The 17,810-nt window shown below is 40.8% G+C and overlaps 1 protein-coding gene across 2 annotated transcripts in view; it reads right to left on the bottom strand.

Annotated features, from left to right (window-relative positions):
- The window catches only part of LOC105210999 (uncharacterized), a 158,675-nt gene that overhangs the window by 7,261 nt on the left and 133,604 nt on the right, over nt 1-17,810 (bottom strand). For both annotated transcript variants that reach the window (XM_054232739.1, XM_054232740.1), the window contains exons 4-5: nt 9,925-12,238; nt 9,283-9,862 (exon numbers count right to left, since the gene is read on the bottom strand). In XM_054232739.1, the coding sequence (XP_054088714.1) occupies nt 9,283-9,862; nt 9,925-12,238 (2,894 nt within the window). The remainder of the gene's footprint in view (nt 1-9,282; nt 9,863-9,924; nt 12,239-17,810) is intronic.

Here is a 17,810-nt window from a genome sequence, read left to right as displayed (position 1 = left end):
TTTCTATAGCGATTGATGTTGCTTGTGAAAAATTCACCTCAAGAGACACTTGGGTCAAATTTTTTTTTGAAATAGGGATAAGGGTTCCTTTTAGAAGGGCATTATGAGAAGACCTTTAAAATGACAATAAGTTATCGAACAAAACAGTGCATATTTGACTTAAAACGGATCTGTCTAGCTAAGCTTAATATAACCTTAATATAGGTCCTCACCTATCTTATGAGTATTTGCATTGCAAACTAATTTTTATGTGGTTGTGGAAGAGCCAATTCAGCGTCGCTAGAGATAAAAACTCAGAAACAATAAATTGTAGGTAAATCTTTATGGACTTAAAATATTTTTTTATAATGAAAGAAGTAATAAATTATGAATTGCTTGGTATTCTATTGCAGTTATTTTTAGGCTGTATTCCTGAAATTACACATACACTCTAACTTGTACAATTCTAACGAATTCCAAAGGAGAATTTATGGACGAGGGCGCGGCACACCCTTGTAGGTAAGGTATTTGTAATATTCACGTTCGAAGTGTGTCGCTTTAGTTTCAGCTTATTTTAGCATTTAGGTTTTTGTGACACAACGCGAGGTGATAAATATCTAGATGACACCGATACAATGACCAACAACAACAACATGAGGAATTTTAACGCAGCCACGAGTGTGGCAAAAACAGAAAACGATTAAATTCATCTGCTTTCTTTTTTGCCTTTTAGTAATTTTCGCCACTTTGGAGATTTTTATCACTGAGACGGCCAAGAGTCGAAAGAACTGTAGAAACATGCTCGCCAAATATGGACGGCGATCTTATTACGCGCTTTTTTTGGAGTTATTCTCATTTATTCTCATTTTTTGTGTTCATGCTAAGCACTGTCGCTGCGCTGTTTACATAATACTCGGCGTGTATTTGCATATTTTAATTAGAAGCCAATAAATTTGTTTAATGGCTCGGCCATTTCATGTTGGCAGTTGGTTAAGGTAGCCGATACGATCGTCGTCTTTCTACGCATTATGCCTCTTTCTTTTCGTGCTTCATTTCTGTTTGGGGTGTGTCAGGTCCAAATGACGATACGTTGAGTGGTTGGCCGCCTTGTGGAATTTCAATCAAATCAGATTTAAGCTGCTTTGTCACCTACACACACTTGCCACCTGGCGCGCACCAGTCGGCACATAAAACTAATTGACCGCTGTCCGATGACACATAAATAATAATACATTTCGTAGAAAACATAAAAACGAAATGAGTGGAGGTGAAAGAATCAGAAATGTGAAGTATTCAAGCGATCGCTGAAGAAGTGTAGGAGTTGCATGCCTTGGAATGGTTTATAGACCCCGGTAGTTAGTTTGAAGTTTTTGAAAAAAGAAGAACAGCGGTCGATAGTGACAGCAGAACTTTTTAGTAGCGGCATCACAATTGGTATACGACTGGTAACGACAGTTCTTTGTGTAGTCTTCTAGTTGGATATTTGATCTTCACAAAGCTACTTGAATCCAACACAAATCTACTTCAGTTTTTTATTTTTATTCCCGCTCGTTCATATTCATGTCTGAAGGAGATATTGCGATGTTTCTACCTCGACTTCTTCCAAGCAATTTCTACAACTATCATGCGACAAATGGAATCAAATGTTGGCCGCGGCTACGTCTCAGATGGTCCATCCATGAGTCCAATTTTCGATGACTCGTTCGAGCATTTCTACTGGTAACTGTCGAATGACACACGTTATGTTTTGCTTCAAAACCTGAATTGAAGCGGGATTGCCCGCATAGACTTTAGACTTTACATATCTCCTTAGGAAAAAGTCTAACAGTGTGATATCACACGATCTTGGTGGCCCATCGACCGGCTCAAAACGTAAAGTTATCTGCTCACAGAGGTGTTCTCTCAATAAATTTATTGACGCGATGTGTGGGAAGTGGCGCCGTCTTGTTGAAACCAAATGTCGCCGAGATCAAGAGCTTCAATTTTAGGCATCGAATAGTCGGTTATCAGGGCCCGACAACGGTGGTCATTGACGGTTGCGTTCTCACCGTCATCATTTTTGAATGAATATGGAACGATAATTCCTAAATACGGCATTTTTGCTTGTTTACATACCCATTGAGCCAGAAATGGGTCTCATCGCTGAGCAGAATTTGGTTCGAAAACGTCGGATCTTCTTGGAACTTTTCAAGAGCCCATAGAGCGAAGCAATGCCGCTTGGGACGGTCGAGCGGCTTCAGTTCTTGCGTAAGCTGTATTTTGTACGATTTCAAATGAAGATCTCGACGTAAAATGCGCCAAGTCGTTTCATACGTCAGTCGGAATTTCTGCGAACGGCGCCGAATCGACTCTTCACGGTCTTCGTGTACACTCTCAGCTACGGTTGCTTTATTCTCTTCCCTGCGCGCTGGACGTGGTCTATTCGGTCGGTCAAGATGGGTGATGGTGTGGTGAAGAGTACGCTCAGTAGGCCAATTATGTTGATCATAAGTTGAGCGAAGCACGCGAAACACATCCTTTACAGAACGCGAAATTTCGTAGTAAAGTTGAACAATCTTTAAACATTGTTCAGAGGCTTAAATCTTTCCAGCAGCGCAATAATGATGTAATAAGCATAAAGGGACAACCGTTATGGCAGGTCTGTTTATTCGTTTTAACTCTTTGATACATAATTCATGCTTTCTCAAATACTTTAGAAATCAGCACAAACCTTTTCTTATTTATAAGAGAAGAAAAAAGAAATGTATCTAATTGTAGTTTCTCATTAGCAATTCCAGCCCGTTTTTATAATTCAATATGAGTACTTTATTTTGACACCTTTTCGGTCATTAGGTGCGGCCGGTAAGCTTAATTGGCTCTTACAAAGGCCGAATAAAATTATGCTGACTCGCAAATTGTTTTGTTTGCACAATTCCAGTTGAGATTTCTGCGCATTCAAAAGGCGTACTCCCCCGCCGCTTACCGGCGCTCTTCGTGGTGCGTCTACAAGGCGTACATCAAAGCGATTATCGGGCAATCAAGCATTGCAATGCAATTTTCACGCTCAACCGAGCAGCAACGCGCATGCGCGCCGTGTCCGCAGCGTAATGCAACATCCGCCGCCAATTGCGAAATCCGACAACGCCGCAACTACTTGATATGCGAATGCCAACAATTGGCGAAGAAACTGAGCGCGAAGATGTGAAAGAGGAGAGTACGGTGTGGTAGAAGACGGCACGTTCTAGTGCATTATAATACCAAGGCCGAATGCCAAATGCCTACAAATGCATGAACCAGCCGAACAAGCAGTGTAACTGACACTCGCTCAAGAACAGCGCCGCCATCGCAGTGACTGGCAGACGTGTTGGCTTCAATAGCTATGTATGTATGTACGTCTGTAAGGTGGCGGCAGCAGTGGTGCCAAAAGTGAAGGAAGTGGTAGACGTTGGGTAAAAAGTAGAAAAAGCGCAACGCCAGTCTTGTAGACGCGCGCGTTAGAAACTTCACGTGTTGCAGTCGAACGCAACCGTGTGGCATACATGGGTAGGAGACATGCAAGTAGGTATGTGCAGCGACATTCTAACGAATGCGTTGCAACGCCTCGTCTCAGTTACAGTGGCGCATCCAACCGACCGTCGCTAATTATGCGCCAGCAGACGCCGCAGACAAAGACGCGCCTCGGCACAGCAGACAGCAGTGTTTAGTGCCACCGTCGCTGCATACCGAAACGGTAAGAAATGTCGTTCGGTGTGGCGTTGTGTGGCAAGTAATGCGAGTAAGTGCCGCCTATGCGTCTCTTCGGGCTGCAATGCATTTGCAATTTTCTACGGCGCCGCTAATCGCCGCTTCCAGTTGTGGCTTCCGTTGCCGTTGTCTGCAGCAACCTGCCCACTGCTATTTTTCTCTTCTTTTTTTTGCTTTGAAGCTAACGGTGTTCGTTTGTGTGGCACCGCCTCAACTGGCTGAAGTGTGGACTTCGCGCTTTTGAACAGTGGCTTGTGGCATTGGCTTGTTAACATTTAAAGTAGTTTGATAATTTGGTATTTCCGCTTTCGTAGTCAATGTGTAAAACGCCTGAGGCTTTGAAAAATCTATGTGTAACTAATGTACTCGTACACAAATGTTCTCGGTCACTGCATAACTGCCGTTCGAACGTGCCACTTTGTATTCGCGCGCGTGCGCAATCACACTGCATTAGTGGAAATCAATCACACTGTGCGCTAAAAGTGTGTTATATTATACTAGCTACTTAATAATTGCTTACACTTTAAAGTGTTACTTATTAACGGAGACCTCTATAAAAATTTAATCAAACACCGCATTCCCAGTTAGAGAGTGTCTAACACCTTTATCAGTAACTTCGAACTACCGACTTGTTCCCCAGATTCGCTGGAAACTGCAAAGCGGACGAGCTTGCAAGAGTGAGTACCCTAGCAACAATGACGTGGGAGTGGAAGCGGGTAGGTAATTCGTGGTCCACTTGCGCTAGAGCGCTGGACACACAGACTTTGAATGAGCTCGCCAAACGCTGGACAACAACCAGCATCTGCGCAGTAGCGAGTAGTCCTTCTGGCCTGCGGTGGACCGAAAACAGTCCTTCCAGCCGCTGTCATTTAGGAAGGCTCAACTCGACGCAATCATTGAGGTTTGTGACAGGCCAGCTGATAGTTGCCAAAGCTACCTAGAGGAAGGCGAAGAGGAATCATCCAATAATTTCCTCCTTCAATGTCCAGTATTTGCCAGACTAAAGTTAATACACCTCGGTAGGCACACCTTCGTCGAACTCAGCGAAGTGTCTGTAATCGAAATTAGCTGACTTAAGGACTTTATTACAGAGTTCTCGCCACTGAAAAGGACTATGAGGTTATCAAGACATACCAAGAAATGTACCATTAAATTCAAGTTGGCAGAAGTCGGTTTATGAGGAAATCGAGTTTCAAATGGGATCCCAAGGAGGATATTAGAAGAACAAAAATGAAAAAGCTTTTCACATGTTTCATTTTAATATAAAGCTGTGAGATTTAAACTAGAGAATGACCTATGTCTACTCTTTTTCAGCCATTTTAAGATTCCAGAATTGGTCGATCATTGATCAGGGCAGAGCATAGACTCCGCATTGTTAACGAGCTCATCCATTTCATGGTCTTATGGTAGTAACGATCTTCCTTAATCAAGAAGGGTATTAGAAGAACAGAACTGAAAAAGTGTTTCACATGTTCCATCCGAAGAAAAGGCTGTGAGAACTACCTGAGCAAAAGCGAAAGGTCGAATCAGAGAAGATCGAATCAGAGCTGATTATAGACTCCGCGTTGTCAACGAGCTCATCATGATCTTACACAGTAGTATAGATCCTCCTTAATCTTTTTGTCCAGAATAGTGTGTTTCTTTCTCATTTTGTCCGTCAGACATTATATTTGTGTTCTCGCATGTATGCGGCCAATTCAGTTGGGTTGGCATTTTGCAGCAGTTCAATAGCCACCGTCCGAAGACTTTGGCCTACTCTGTGGGCGTTTTGGCATAATACTCGTATTACAGCAGTGTTATGCAGCGCAGTTTAAAAGACATTCGATGTGAGTATGTCTGTCTGTTTATTCTTAGCACTTCACGCCAACTTAGCGATTTTTATTTAAATTGATTTTTTACGGATTCACCTATGTAGAGTACACTGTACATTGGGCGAATAAAAACGGCAACTCACTTCCAGTTATTCATACCACATTTGCTTTTGTTGTTATTACAAATGTAGATATAATCGATACCACGCATTATTGATACTTTACATAAATTTATATCACAAAAAAACAAAAATAGAAACTGAGTAATGTTGTATGTCTGCGGAGGCTGAGACTTGTACAAAGAATTGTTTTGTGTGTGATTGATTTTTTTTTCCGTGGGACTGTTAATTCTTTTTTGCTATTTCATCTCATCATATAACCATTTCGCATTCTAAATTCTATGCGAGAACTAAGTGTAGACTTATGGAAATTTAATTATGATGATCTGGAATTCTCCCACGCTTTTTTGTTTCTTTATGTGTTTCTAAGTCCCTTTTTTCACTTAATTTCACAGCGAAAAAATGTGCTTGGAGTTGTCTATGTGCTCATCAGGAATGTAGAGCGAGAGTTTGTGATCTTGAGTTGAGGAGATTTCAAGATTGGGCTAATAACTGTTTACAATAATATACTTGAAAGCCTTTACGAGTACTTATTCTGGTTTACAACACTAGAGCGGAAACACTCGTAGACTTTTGAAGCCAAGTTCCCCCTACTTGGTTAGGTATTAAGTTTCGACAAAGCGCTCTACTACAAAACTGCAGTGGGTTTTCATTTCTATATTCGCGCGGTTGCTCGAGAAAGTGAGATCCAATAAATATTTTTCTTGGTCTCGTAAAGGCTGGCCATTCCAGACGAAAATGTTGAGGTAATTCCACCTTGTGTTATTCCATGAAGCTTATACAGCTCTCATCCGGTAAGATTTTTAACCTTACAGCGTGGATCCTGATGGAACAGTGGCCTGTTAGAACCCCTACGACTAAGGAGAGCTGAACTTTACTGAGTGCGAAGAGCTCGATAGTTCACCATAGGCCAGAAGGATCTGGCAACTACGCTAGTGCTAGTGGCCAGCGCTTGCCCAGCTCAGCCGAGGCCCACGTCTCCAGTGGTATACTTGTATAAATGTGGGTCGCAGTAGGATAACGACCCACATTTCCCACTACATGTTCCCATGCCACTATTAATGAGACAGACGTACTTGAACATACAAACTCATCAGCCTTAAAATTTCTCGCGATTCCGCCAGGAATCCATACCAGTCTAGTCGAGGATAACGGTGCCACTGCCTTAATGGCGTAAACAACATTTGGAGGTTCTTGAGTAAGAGCTATCGTCCGACTGAACTGAGGCTCGATGACCGAACTTTTAAACTCATCTTGTATTACTAAGAATTCGGTTAAGGCTTTACATAGAGAAGTACATCTCCAATTAGTGAAGAGGCCTTGCCAAACAATAATTGAGGTTATGAAATTTGAATATTGAAGAGCATTGTCTATGAAAGGCAGCAATATAAGTTGTCGAGCTCCCAAACACATCATGATACAAATTGAAGTCAGACATTTCCAAATTCAAATTCAATAAGAAACGAATTGATTGAAAATATTTGATGTCATCACTTCCAACAACAATTCGTTCACATGCTAGGCATCAATTGCATTCACATATCATTGCCCAAGATACATAACTACATATGCAGCGCCGCATAACCGTTATACTCTTCTTTTTCATCAAAAGCCTAAGAAAAAAAACGAATCAACCACTTGCGTAATAGTGGTGTCTTCGTTAGTTATGAGTGTACAGTAATAGTTGTGGCACAATAAGTTGACCGCAACGACCTTTCCCAAACAATTCACGGCTCACAACGAGCGTCTACTAAGCGCACAACCAACTGTATTTAAATGTCGAAGCCCTTAACTAGACAAAAGAAAAATTGCATACAAATGGTAAAGTAAAAAAGAAAAAAGGAGATAAGAAGATGCAGTAATGTTGGAAAACTGTAGTGGAAACGGTGATGCTTTGCTTTGTATTGTTTTGCGCGTTGTTTGGTTAGGTTAGTTGGTTGGGTTGTAGGTGCGACATGCAACATGCGGCAGGCAGCGCCACCTACATACAACCGCACAATCATCATGCCGCACGGCATTGCAACACGCTACCAGCTAGCAATTTGCATGCCACTTTATAATAGGCTGCGGAAGTGCGATAGGCGGCAGGCGGTGAACAGCAAAAGTCTGGCGCACAACAATGCCAATGCATCGTCGTGTCGCAAGTAGCACCTCACATCAAGTGCTGTCGGTCAACACACAACGGAGGCTGTCTGCCCAGCCAATGTGATGTGCGTCCAGAGCGCCAACACGGCATGAGGAAGCAATTTGCCGCTATTTCATCTCTCTGCTAGCTGCTTACATACAGTGGTGGACATGTAAATGGGTAAGGGCGGACTTAAGGGGAAGTTGAGTACCTAGTAGTACTATATAAATGGTTTTTCAATAGGGCTGCTACAAAAGTAGACCGATGACGCTAGCGGCGCCGTCGGCGTCTTTGGACCGTACTTCTTCCGTGATGATCAAGACCGACACGCTACTGTGAATGGCAATCGCTACCGTTCAATGATAATCGATTATTTTTTTGGCCCGAACCGGATGATATGGACTTGGACAATATGCAGTTCCAACGGTACGGCATCGATTTATTGAAAACCAAGTTTGGTGAACGTGTTATCTCACGAAATGGCCCAGTCAATCGGCCGCCTCGGTCGTGCGATTTGAAGCCGTCGGACTATTTCATGTGGGGCTACGCCAAGTCTATGGTCTATGCCAATAAGCCAGCGAAAGTTGATGAACTTCGTACGATTTCGTACAGCGTCTGGACTTCTGTAAGCGTGCCCGTGGTGGCTATGCAAAAGAAATCGAGTACCATACATAGTAGTATTGAAGAACCCTTTGTAAAAATGTAATTGAGGAGTGCCTTTGATATGGATCACTATCACTTGAAGGCTTATTGATCTCAAGAGTTCTGTAGTAAAGGTCAAAGATTTAGAAAATGATTTAAAGACATAAACTATTGAGGTTTGTAAGTTAAGATTAACACAACCATTTCAAATCTTCTGGCAATATCCAGCAAGTGTCCGAGATCTATGATTTCATTACACTTTGGTTCCACAAAGTAGACTCAAGTAAAAAGCTGTAAACATTTTGGTGTCCACAACTGTACCCAAATATTCATGTTTACTTGTAGTCGTCCGACTATTGTCTGGCGCTCACATTCATGTTGCATGTTTGCGTTGCCCGCCAACAGCATGAGCAGTCAATGTGTAGCCGTCGAAGAAGCGATGGCTGTTACGTCATCCAAAACACTTGAATTGCTTGAATAGTTTCAAAAGTAAACTTCATTATGACTACGAGTATTACGCAAGTTACAGGAATTCACACATTGACAGTTGTAAAAAAAAGACAGACATGCGAGTTGTTATTTTCATTGAATAGGCCAAATAAAAAATGGCCAAACAATAGAATTCAACACACGCAGGCGGGCTTTGTATCGAGTCTGCGGCACTGTTATAAATGAACGCTCGTATTTAATGTAAGCGGAGTTGATAGCTCCGCAGATATTCACAATTCCCAAGTGTTCCATTGAATTAAAAATCAATAAGATAATAATTACAAGCTACGCATATTGGTGCGGACAGTGAACTTGCCGCCACAGTCGTCGGTGTAAATGATTTTCTAATTAGGCATACACGTTTTTTCACCAACTTAGTTTGTTTGCTACTCACCTTTGGTTCGCGCAACGCGTCTTCGTGCAGCATTGCTGCTAACGCTGTGGCGCCACCACTTCCGCGATGCTCACTGTAACGCGAACGCATCTCCGCCTCCTTCACCATGTAACGTTCGCGTTCCTTCTCACCGCCGCTGCTGTCTTTGTCTTTGGCTGTGCCCGTTCTTGTGGTCTGCACGCTGCTGCTGGTGGCGGTGCTGCTGTTGCCACGCGCTTGCCGGTCGCCATCCTTTTTGCCCGACTTGCCACCCTCGCTACCGCTGCCGCTACCGCCACCGCCGCCACTGCCGCCGGTGAAGAGCTGTTTCACCTTCTCGAAACCGCCGAGCTTTTTGTTGCGCTTCAGCGTTTCAGTGCCGGCCGTCTGTGACTGCTGATCCTTGCGTCGCAGCGTGCTCGTTGCCGCAGGGTACTTGTCTAAGTGTGGGTCGTAATGTGAGCCATCGTCGATGGAGCGTTCACGGTAGACGTAACTATCTCTGCGTCGCGCCACATGCAGCTGTTCGATGTGGCGACGCTCCTTGCGCAGGAACGCCTCGCATGCTTTTATGTCGTCGGCAATGGTGCGTTTGCGCCATCTGTATGCAAGGTAGGAATATGTTGAAGATAGCTTTGTATCGATAAAACATTTGTAACTTACCTGGATGTGAGCTCGCCATTGAAGGATTCCTTGCGAAAGTCATTCTCAATACCGGAGTCACCCTTGTCGAAGCTACGCTGTTGTAGCTTGTCGCGCTTCAAACTGCTGCCATGCCAATCCTGTGTGTGTGCTGTGCTCATTTCATAACGTTTCATATTCTCAGGTGAGGAGCGATATTGATCCGTGCTCGTTAGTTGTGAGTCTAAGCTTTTCGGCTCATAGTCCTGCAGTTGCTGACGTTCCAAGGAGCCGTCCATGCGTTCGCGATGTCGTGTCTCGCGCACATGTGGTTTACCGTCAGCGTCCAAGTGCGTCTCCCGTTCATATACTTCCTTTACCCCGCCACGTCCGTCGTCATAGTATTTCGTGTGCTTATACCGCGACGTTTTCTCCATCATTGGTGTTGTAATTGGCACGGTTGTTGGTGCAATAATATCCAGATGTGAGCGTTCTGGTGAATATTTATTTAGTATTTCGGACGTTTCCATTTTATGAAAGCGCGGTTCATATGACTCTCGCTCGCGTTCGGGACTGAGGTAGCGCTGATATGCGGACTGCTCGCGTACTTCCCTATTACGTTCGGGTGATGCGCCCGCTTCACGTTGATATCCATTGCGTTCGAAACGTTCCGGTGAGTTTTCCACTTCACGGTGGTAACCGTTGCGTTCCAATGTCGTCGGCTCACCGAAACGTCGTGTTAGTATGCGCGACTCAAGACGTGCACGTCTGTAACCAATGTCATTCATCGGCTCATCTCGAGTTGGCGATTGATAGCCACGCGTGTCATAGCCGTTTTCGATTGTTGGCGTAATGCTACGTATGACTGGTACAATTGGCGGCTCAGCGGGAGACTTGCTGCTGCGTGATTGTGTCAACGCTGGTGACTCATCTTCGTAGTACTTACGTGTTTCAACACCCAAACCCTCGTCCTCATCGCTCAAATTACGTGGACTGAGTTGCTGCCACGGCGATGGCGAGTGCGAGTTTGTGATGCGTATGGTAGTAGGACCTACTTGGCCGTTAGGCGAACCATATGTCCCTGGTGAACCACGCGTTGTCGATTGCTCAATAATAACGCGACTGCCGTTACCGTTTCCGATACGTCCATTGTGCGTATTGTAGTTGTAGGCGTTCTTTATGTTGTTTTGACTAGTAGTGAAGTCAGTGCGATCGACTGACTGGCGGCCCAGTGTCATTGTAGATGGTGGTAGCTCACGTTCCGGTGAGCGCATCTCACGTATATCGCGTGCTGGTGAACGGTATTCACGTAAGGGTGTACGTAACTCCCTGTTGGGTGAGTGTATGTACTCGCGACGATAGCGATTTTCATCGTCATTGTGTTCCAACTGCGCATACATGATACCTTCGTTGGGGCGTATATATGAGAAGGCTGGACCGGATAGCGGCGGCGGTGGCGAGAAGCGTTCCATAGACAAACGCTTCGCTAGGCCATTCACGGTGACACCTTTGGTAAGCGGCAACTTCTGTGCCGGTAACTGTGAGCTATGCATATTCTCTTGTGATTTCGACTGGAGGCTGATTATTTTATCACGTATCGCGTGTGAAATATGGCCTTTGCCTAAAATATTACCGTCCTCTTCAGCTTGTAAGCGACTGCGTTCGAGCAGCTCACTCAGACCACTCTCATGCTTTTCACGCTCGGTTATCGCCTCCGATTTGCGTCGCTCCCTATTGAATTGCTCTGCAAAATAATCCTCCTTTTGTGCGTTCTCAATTATAGGACTCAGTGGTGTATTGATCAACTGTTGCTTGCTTGAACTATTTAGTGTTTGCAGTCCACCGGGAGTAGCAGTCGCTTTTGGTTCCTTTAAAGATTTCTTGTATTTACGCTCTTCCTTGTTATATGAGCCAACATCACTTTTGCTGCGTACTAAACGTCGACCGCCGCTGTCTTCAAAACGTGGATCGCGGTCCACCTGATTCACGTTCGTGTCGCTACGTCGACTAAAGATATTGAAAATCGATGGGCGCTTTGTATTCTTCTTGGCGGCTGCGTCACTTACACTGCGCGAAACCGGTTTGGCGGGCGACTTCTTTTTGCGTGTGGGCAATGAATGGAACTTCTTTGGGTTCGGTTCACCGCTACGTTTGGTGCGTACCTTAAATGTGGGTATATTATCGCCGTTCTCGGCTTTGCTCTTGTGACGCTCGGCTTGTGCTAGTACCAAAGCGGCTTCTTTGCGTATGCTCTCTGCGGAGAGGTCGGCGGGCAGTTGGTGATATGATGGTACGGTCTTTTGTGGTGGTTGCAAATTAGTTGTTTCGTAATTCGTTAATTCGTTTGGATGTTTTCCTGTAATTGAAAGAGAGAAGAGAGAAATGTTACGATTTTATTACTTAGTTATAAAATTCAAGGGTTTCTGTTCTTAAATAAATATATTTCGGTTTATCGTGAAACATGTCATGCAAGTCTCAGTCTGTTATAATGGATTTATTGAGAGAACACTTGGTTGAGCAGATAATTTCACGTTTGGGCCGGTCGATTGACCAACAAGATTATGTGATATCACACCTTTAGGCTTTTGCCTGTGGGGATATGTGAAGTCCGAAGTTTATGCCGACAAGCCCGCTTCGATTCAGGCTTTGTAGTAAAACGTCACGTGTATCAGTCGCCAGTTACCAGTCGAAATGCTCGAACAAGTCATCGAAAATTGGACTCGACGGATGGACCATCTGAGACATAGACGTGGGCAACATTTGAAAGTGATAATCTTTAAAAAGTAAATGCCAAAGAATGTTCCTTCGATTGATAATAAAGATTCTCCATGACATAAATTTTAATTTTCTGTGGTTTTTGTTCTTTAAAAAAGTAAGGAGCCTCGAAATAGATCACCATTTATTAAAAAAAACACACAGGTAAATACAACTCTGATCTAAGTAAATTGTGCTATAAGAGAGTTGATATAGATCCCGATCGCTTTTTAGATAATCTAATTAATTTTTTGTGTGATAAGTGTCATCGCACTACCGCCTTATCCTTGTCACCCTGTGACCACCCTCAGCTAACGAAAGAGCGTTACAAAATTGCTGGAAAGGTGTTATAAGTCCAAGCTAAGTAGAATAATAGGAGTAACAGGTAATTTATTGCACAGTCTCTGTTGACCCTAAATGAGATTTATGTATTTTTTCAACAGACTGGGTTAAATGTTTGCTATTTCTACATACTGACATGATTGTATTATAGAGGTTCATAAGCTCTATTTTTTATCCAATTAACAAGCTTTGATCATTGGAAGAAGCTGTCAGAACATGATTTATAGGAATTAATTATATAATTATTGTATTTAATGCTAACCAATGCTAGTTGCAAATGTCAAATATCAGCGAGTCAGTAATTTGCTCGGTGACATAAGACAAAATTGCGAACACTCATTGGCAGTAATTTTTTCCGCAGTTTTTACCTTTTGAAAACACGTAATTCACTTGCAATCAACTTTTTTTTCCTTTTTAATAAACCAAATGATGCAAATTAACTGCGCAAATTCATATAAGTAAATACGTTTAAAAGTATGTATGTATGTACATATGTTTTAAATCTAATTAAGATAAATTTTCAGGAAATAAAATATTGCACTTAATTGAATAATACTCGAATACACGTACATACAATACATACACATTCATACTACACACTCGTACTCATACATATATCGTACTACATTTATAAACAATTAATTTGCGTTGGCACATAACAAGTGGACGTAGCGACATTTACGCTGAAACATGAGCAAAAAAGCGCGTAAAAAGCTGAAGATTATACGAAATTAAGGCAGCAAGCGAGAGAGAGCAACATACCGAAAATCGCCATGCACGATTTCAAGGTTACAAGGTGTCGGCGAGAGGCTTGAACGACTACAAGTGAGGAAGCGCGTAAATAAAAGTAACAAACAACAACAAAAAAAAAAAATAAATAAAAAAAAACCAAAAACAAAAAAAAAAAAACAAAAAATAAATAAAAATACGCAAAAAACTAAATTATAGTTAATATAAAGCAAACATGATTTCCAGCGGTCGCAGTGAAGGCAAATCTCGCTGGTAGTGGCGTCTAGTTGGATAATAAAATGTAGCGCATTTTCTATGCCATAATTCAGTATAAACATGAAATCTAAAATAACCGTGTAAATTTGTATTAAAACTAAAAAGTTAAAACTAAAAACAACAGCAATAAAAATAATCGCGTTAAAATTAAATTATAACAATGAACTAAGGCAGGCAGCAGCAAATTAGCCAAAGCTGAAGATTCTAAGCAGCGATTAGCAGCGAAGTGCCCTCGAGAGTTGACGTAGAAAAAAACAAAACAACACGTAAAATTAGCGGTTAATAATGCGGAGCAACAATTTTAATTTATTTATTATTAATATAATAAAATCATTATATAATAACGTGTAGCAAGTTCAGCTAGATGAATGATTTTATTGCCGCATTCGTGTGGAGATAATCTTTCGGTGTACCACATACAGCTGTGGTTATCTTTCAGCTATAAAATTTCAAGAGATTTTGTTTTATAATGTAAAATGAACAAGAGATCTTAGAATGTCAATAGTTGTTAGAAGCATTTGAATATATTGTACCAAATTTTAAATGTCTTTAGAGTGTCAAGTAAGTTATCTGAGCTAGAGGGTGATCGAGAGAGAAAGAGAGAGAAAAAGAGAGAAAGAGATAGAAATAGAGAGAGAGAGGTGCTACAAGAACCAAAAAAGTTCGGCTTTAGCCCAGAGAATTAGGATCATTTGTTGGCCCTGCCTAGTTAACAATACTATATCATCAATCCCATAGAGAATCTGTCCACATCATCTGGATTGATGAAGTAACTTATCAGAGAGAGAGGGAGATGGAGAGAGAAAGAGAGAGAGGGAAAGAGAGAGGTGCTACAAGAACTAAAAAAGTTCAACTTTAGCCCATAGAATTAGGATCATGTGTTGGCCCTGCGTAGTTAACAATACGTTATCATCAATCCCATGGAGAATCTGTCCACATCATCTGGATTGATGAAGTAACTTATCCGAGAGAAAGGGAGAGAGAGAGAAAGAGAGAGAGGTGCTACAAGAACCAAAAAAGTTCGGCTTTAGCCCAGAGAATAAGGATCATTTGTTGGCTCTGCCTAGTTAACAATACTATATCATCAATCCCATAGAGAATCTGTCCACATCATCTGGATTGATGAAGTAACTTATCCGAGAGAAAGGGAGATAGAGAGAGAAAGAGAGAGTTAGAGAAAGAAGTGCTACGGAAACTAAAAAAGTTCGGTTCTAGCCAACTTTAATTGCCATCATGTGTTGGCCCTACCTGGCTACCTATTTTCAATCTCATAGAAAATCTGTCCACAAGCATAAAAAAGGAATTATGGTTTATATTTTTTTAAATATTTTATCTTATTTAATAATTGAACTAAACTTAACTTGTGACCCCTTTGAGTCAACAAGGATCTCTACAATTATATATACTTAATTGGATCCACCACAGTGGATCTTATTATCAAATATACAACTTACGATCTCATCCATTAAATCTATTATATGATTTAAGACTCGAGTAGCATATTCTGCAGTTGGTAAAAGCTCAACTGAGATCAGCTTCAAGAAAGTGTGATGTATCCAGATTCATTCGAGGATTTTAATAAGCGTCTCTTAATATTCATTTCTTTTTTAATTTAATTTTCGTTTTTAAAGTTAGATCAAAATGAGACTAAATTATACGCATATTATCACATAACACTGTCTGTTTGTTTAAGTGAAAGGCGAATACAAGTATACATAGTAAGAAGACGGTAGAACATTTTCTTCGATATCGAATTAATTAACGACAAGCAAAAAACTGATTCAGACCAGAGAACTGCAATTATTCCCTTTTTTGAGTCATTGGTTGAGTAACACAAAAAATAGTATTAGTACATATAAGTCAAAAATCATCAAACACAAAGATCCAATAAAACACATTTACGCACAGCACACAAAGCGAGAGAATGAAAAATGAGTAAGTTTCTCTTCATACGTATCGTTGAAGTGCTCAATTGTCTCATGAGCCAATAATTTAGTCAAGTTAAACAAAAATGAGCCATACCACCAAAATAACACCAATAGTATAGCTAAATAAATAAAGTGATACGAATAGGATCAAAGTAAAACTGACGAAGGCTGTGCCGCCGCTAGGCAAAAGTGCCCTGCGGGAAATGACTAACGATGTGTTTTGTTCTTTGATGTCGTGTATTACATTTGATGTTTTAAGTTAATTAATGACAGTAAAGTTACTTTTAGGTTCTAATATATTTTTTTTAATAGTAATGTATTGAAAATAAATAAAGACGCACGAAAATGCATGTTCAATGAAATAATGAAACATGTAATGTGACGAAGTTCTCACTGGGTATCTTGACTTTCGTGCTCAGCTACGAAGTCACAATTCCACTCATGCCGATCAGTGTAGCGAGATCATTCAAGTTTATTTTCATCGTGACCAATGAACAAGTGAGTAAAATGAAATTTTTAATATACGCTCGTTTGAGTCATAAATTGACGGCACATATAAGTGTAGAATTACTATGAGTTTTTTTTGGTTTGGTGGAAATGAGTCTTTGTCATTTTTGATATTTGTATTAGTACTCATTTACACCAATTTGTTTGGCTCATGAGTTTGTGCACTAATTTCATTATTACTCAATGCAGATCTCTGATTCAGACTGAGTCGCTGAGGACAGTGAATAAGAAGCAGTGCGAGGAGTATTCAGGGGATACTTGAAGTTTAAGTTGAAGCTGAATTAATTTCAGTTTCTTGTTTGAATAATGATTGTGAGGCTGATGAGTGGAACACCAGTACAAAATATATTTGAAAAAAATATTTGTAAAACATGTTGAAATGACTGAAGGAAGGAGGGAGGGTGAAGCGTGAATATTGAGCTAACTACCAGATTAGGTGTTAAAAACTAATTGAAATACCACACCTATATAAGGATGGTTCGAAAGGCATTAATATTTTTGCATTTCCTTACGTCTAAATTTTTTTTTTTAATATATAGAATATATAGTAAAGCTTTCTTATTATTACTATGAATTCCTATTATTTGATGAAAGCTTCAATGCAAAAAAGAAAAATCTTCAACGGTTCCTAAGTAGTCAAAACTATTTTCAAACCAAACTAATACAGGAATACTCGTACGAAAGTAAGAACAAACTGCCTTTTTTGTCGTCTCAAAGTCATTATTCGCTCATTATTGTGTAGCTCTGAATTTTTCACTTTTTCCACTTTTTTTAATTTTGTAAAATAATTTCGACTGTGTGCACGAGTATATTCGCTGTTGAAGTGTGGTAATTAAGGCTCCATCCACATTACCTTTGAACTGTATGTTTGTGTGCTTGTGCACTCATTAGTGTTGAGTTGCGCGATTTGTAGGTTTTTTGGAATTTTGAGAGTGTAAATTTTGGCTCATCAACAATTTGAGATAATTAATTACCATGGAGACGAGAAAAGGTGAACACGTGTTTGAAAGATTCAGTCATAGTCATGGATGTACTTGTAGGTATGGGTTCAAAATAAATATTGGTGTTTAATATTAGTATTGGTAATGTAATTGGAATTGGTAATCTTTTTAGTATTTGTATATTGCTGTTACTCTTTGTATTGTAGTAATTTAAAGTGATTATTGATATTTGTAATGTAATTTGTTTATTGGTAATGGTAATTGTAGAAGTATTGATATCTTTAGTATTGGTGAGGGTAATTGTAGAAATATTAATATTATTAGTATTGGTAATGGTAATAGTAAAAGTATTGATACCATTAGTATTGGAAATGGTAATTGTAGAAGCATTGTTACTATTAGTAGTCGTAATTGTAATTATATAAGTATTGATATCACTAGTACGGGTAAT

This window comes from Zeugodacus cucurbitae, chromosome 6, assembly GCF_028554725.1.
Source record: "Zeugodacus cucurbitae isolate PBARC_wt_2022May chromosome 6, idZeuCucr1.2, whole genome shotgun sequence".
Taxonomy (NCBI): domain Eukaryota; kingdom Metazoa; phylum Arthropoda; class Insecta; order Diptera; family Tephritidae; genus Zeugodacus; species Zeugodacus cucurbitae.
The sequence above is the reverse complement of the archived record's forward strand: the minus strand, read 5'-3'. Positions and strand labels throughout refer to the sequence as shown.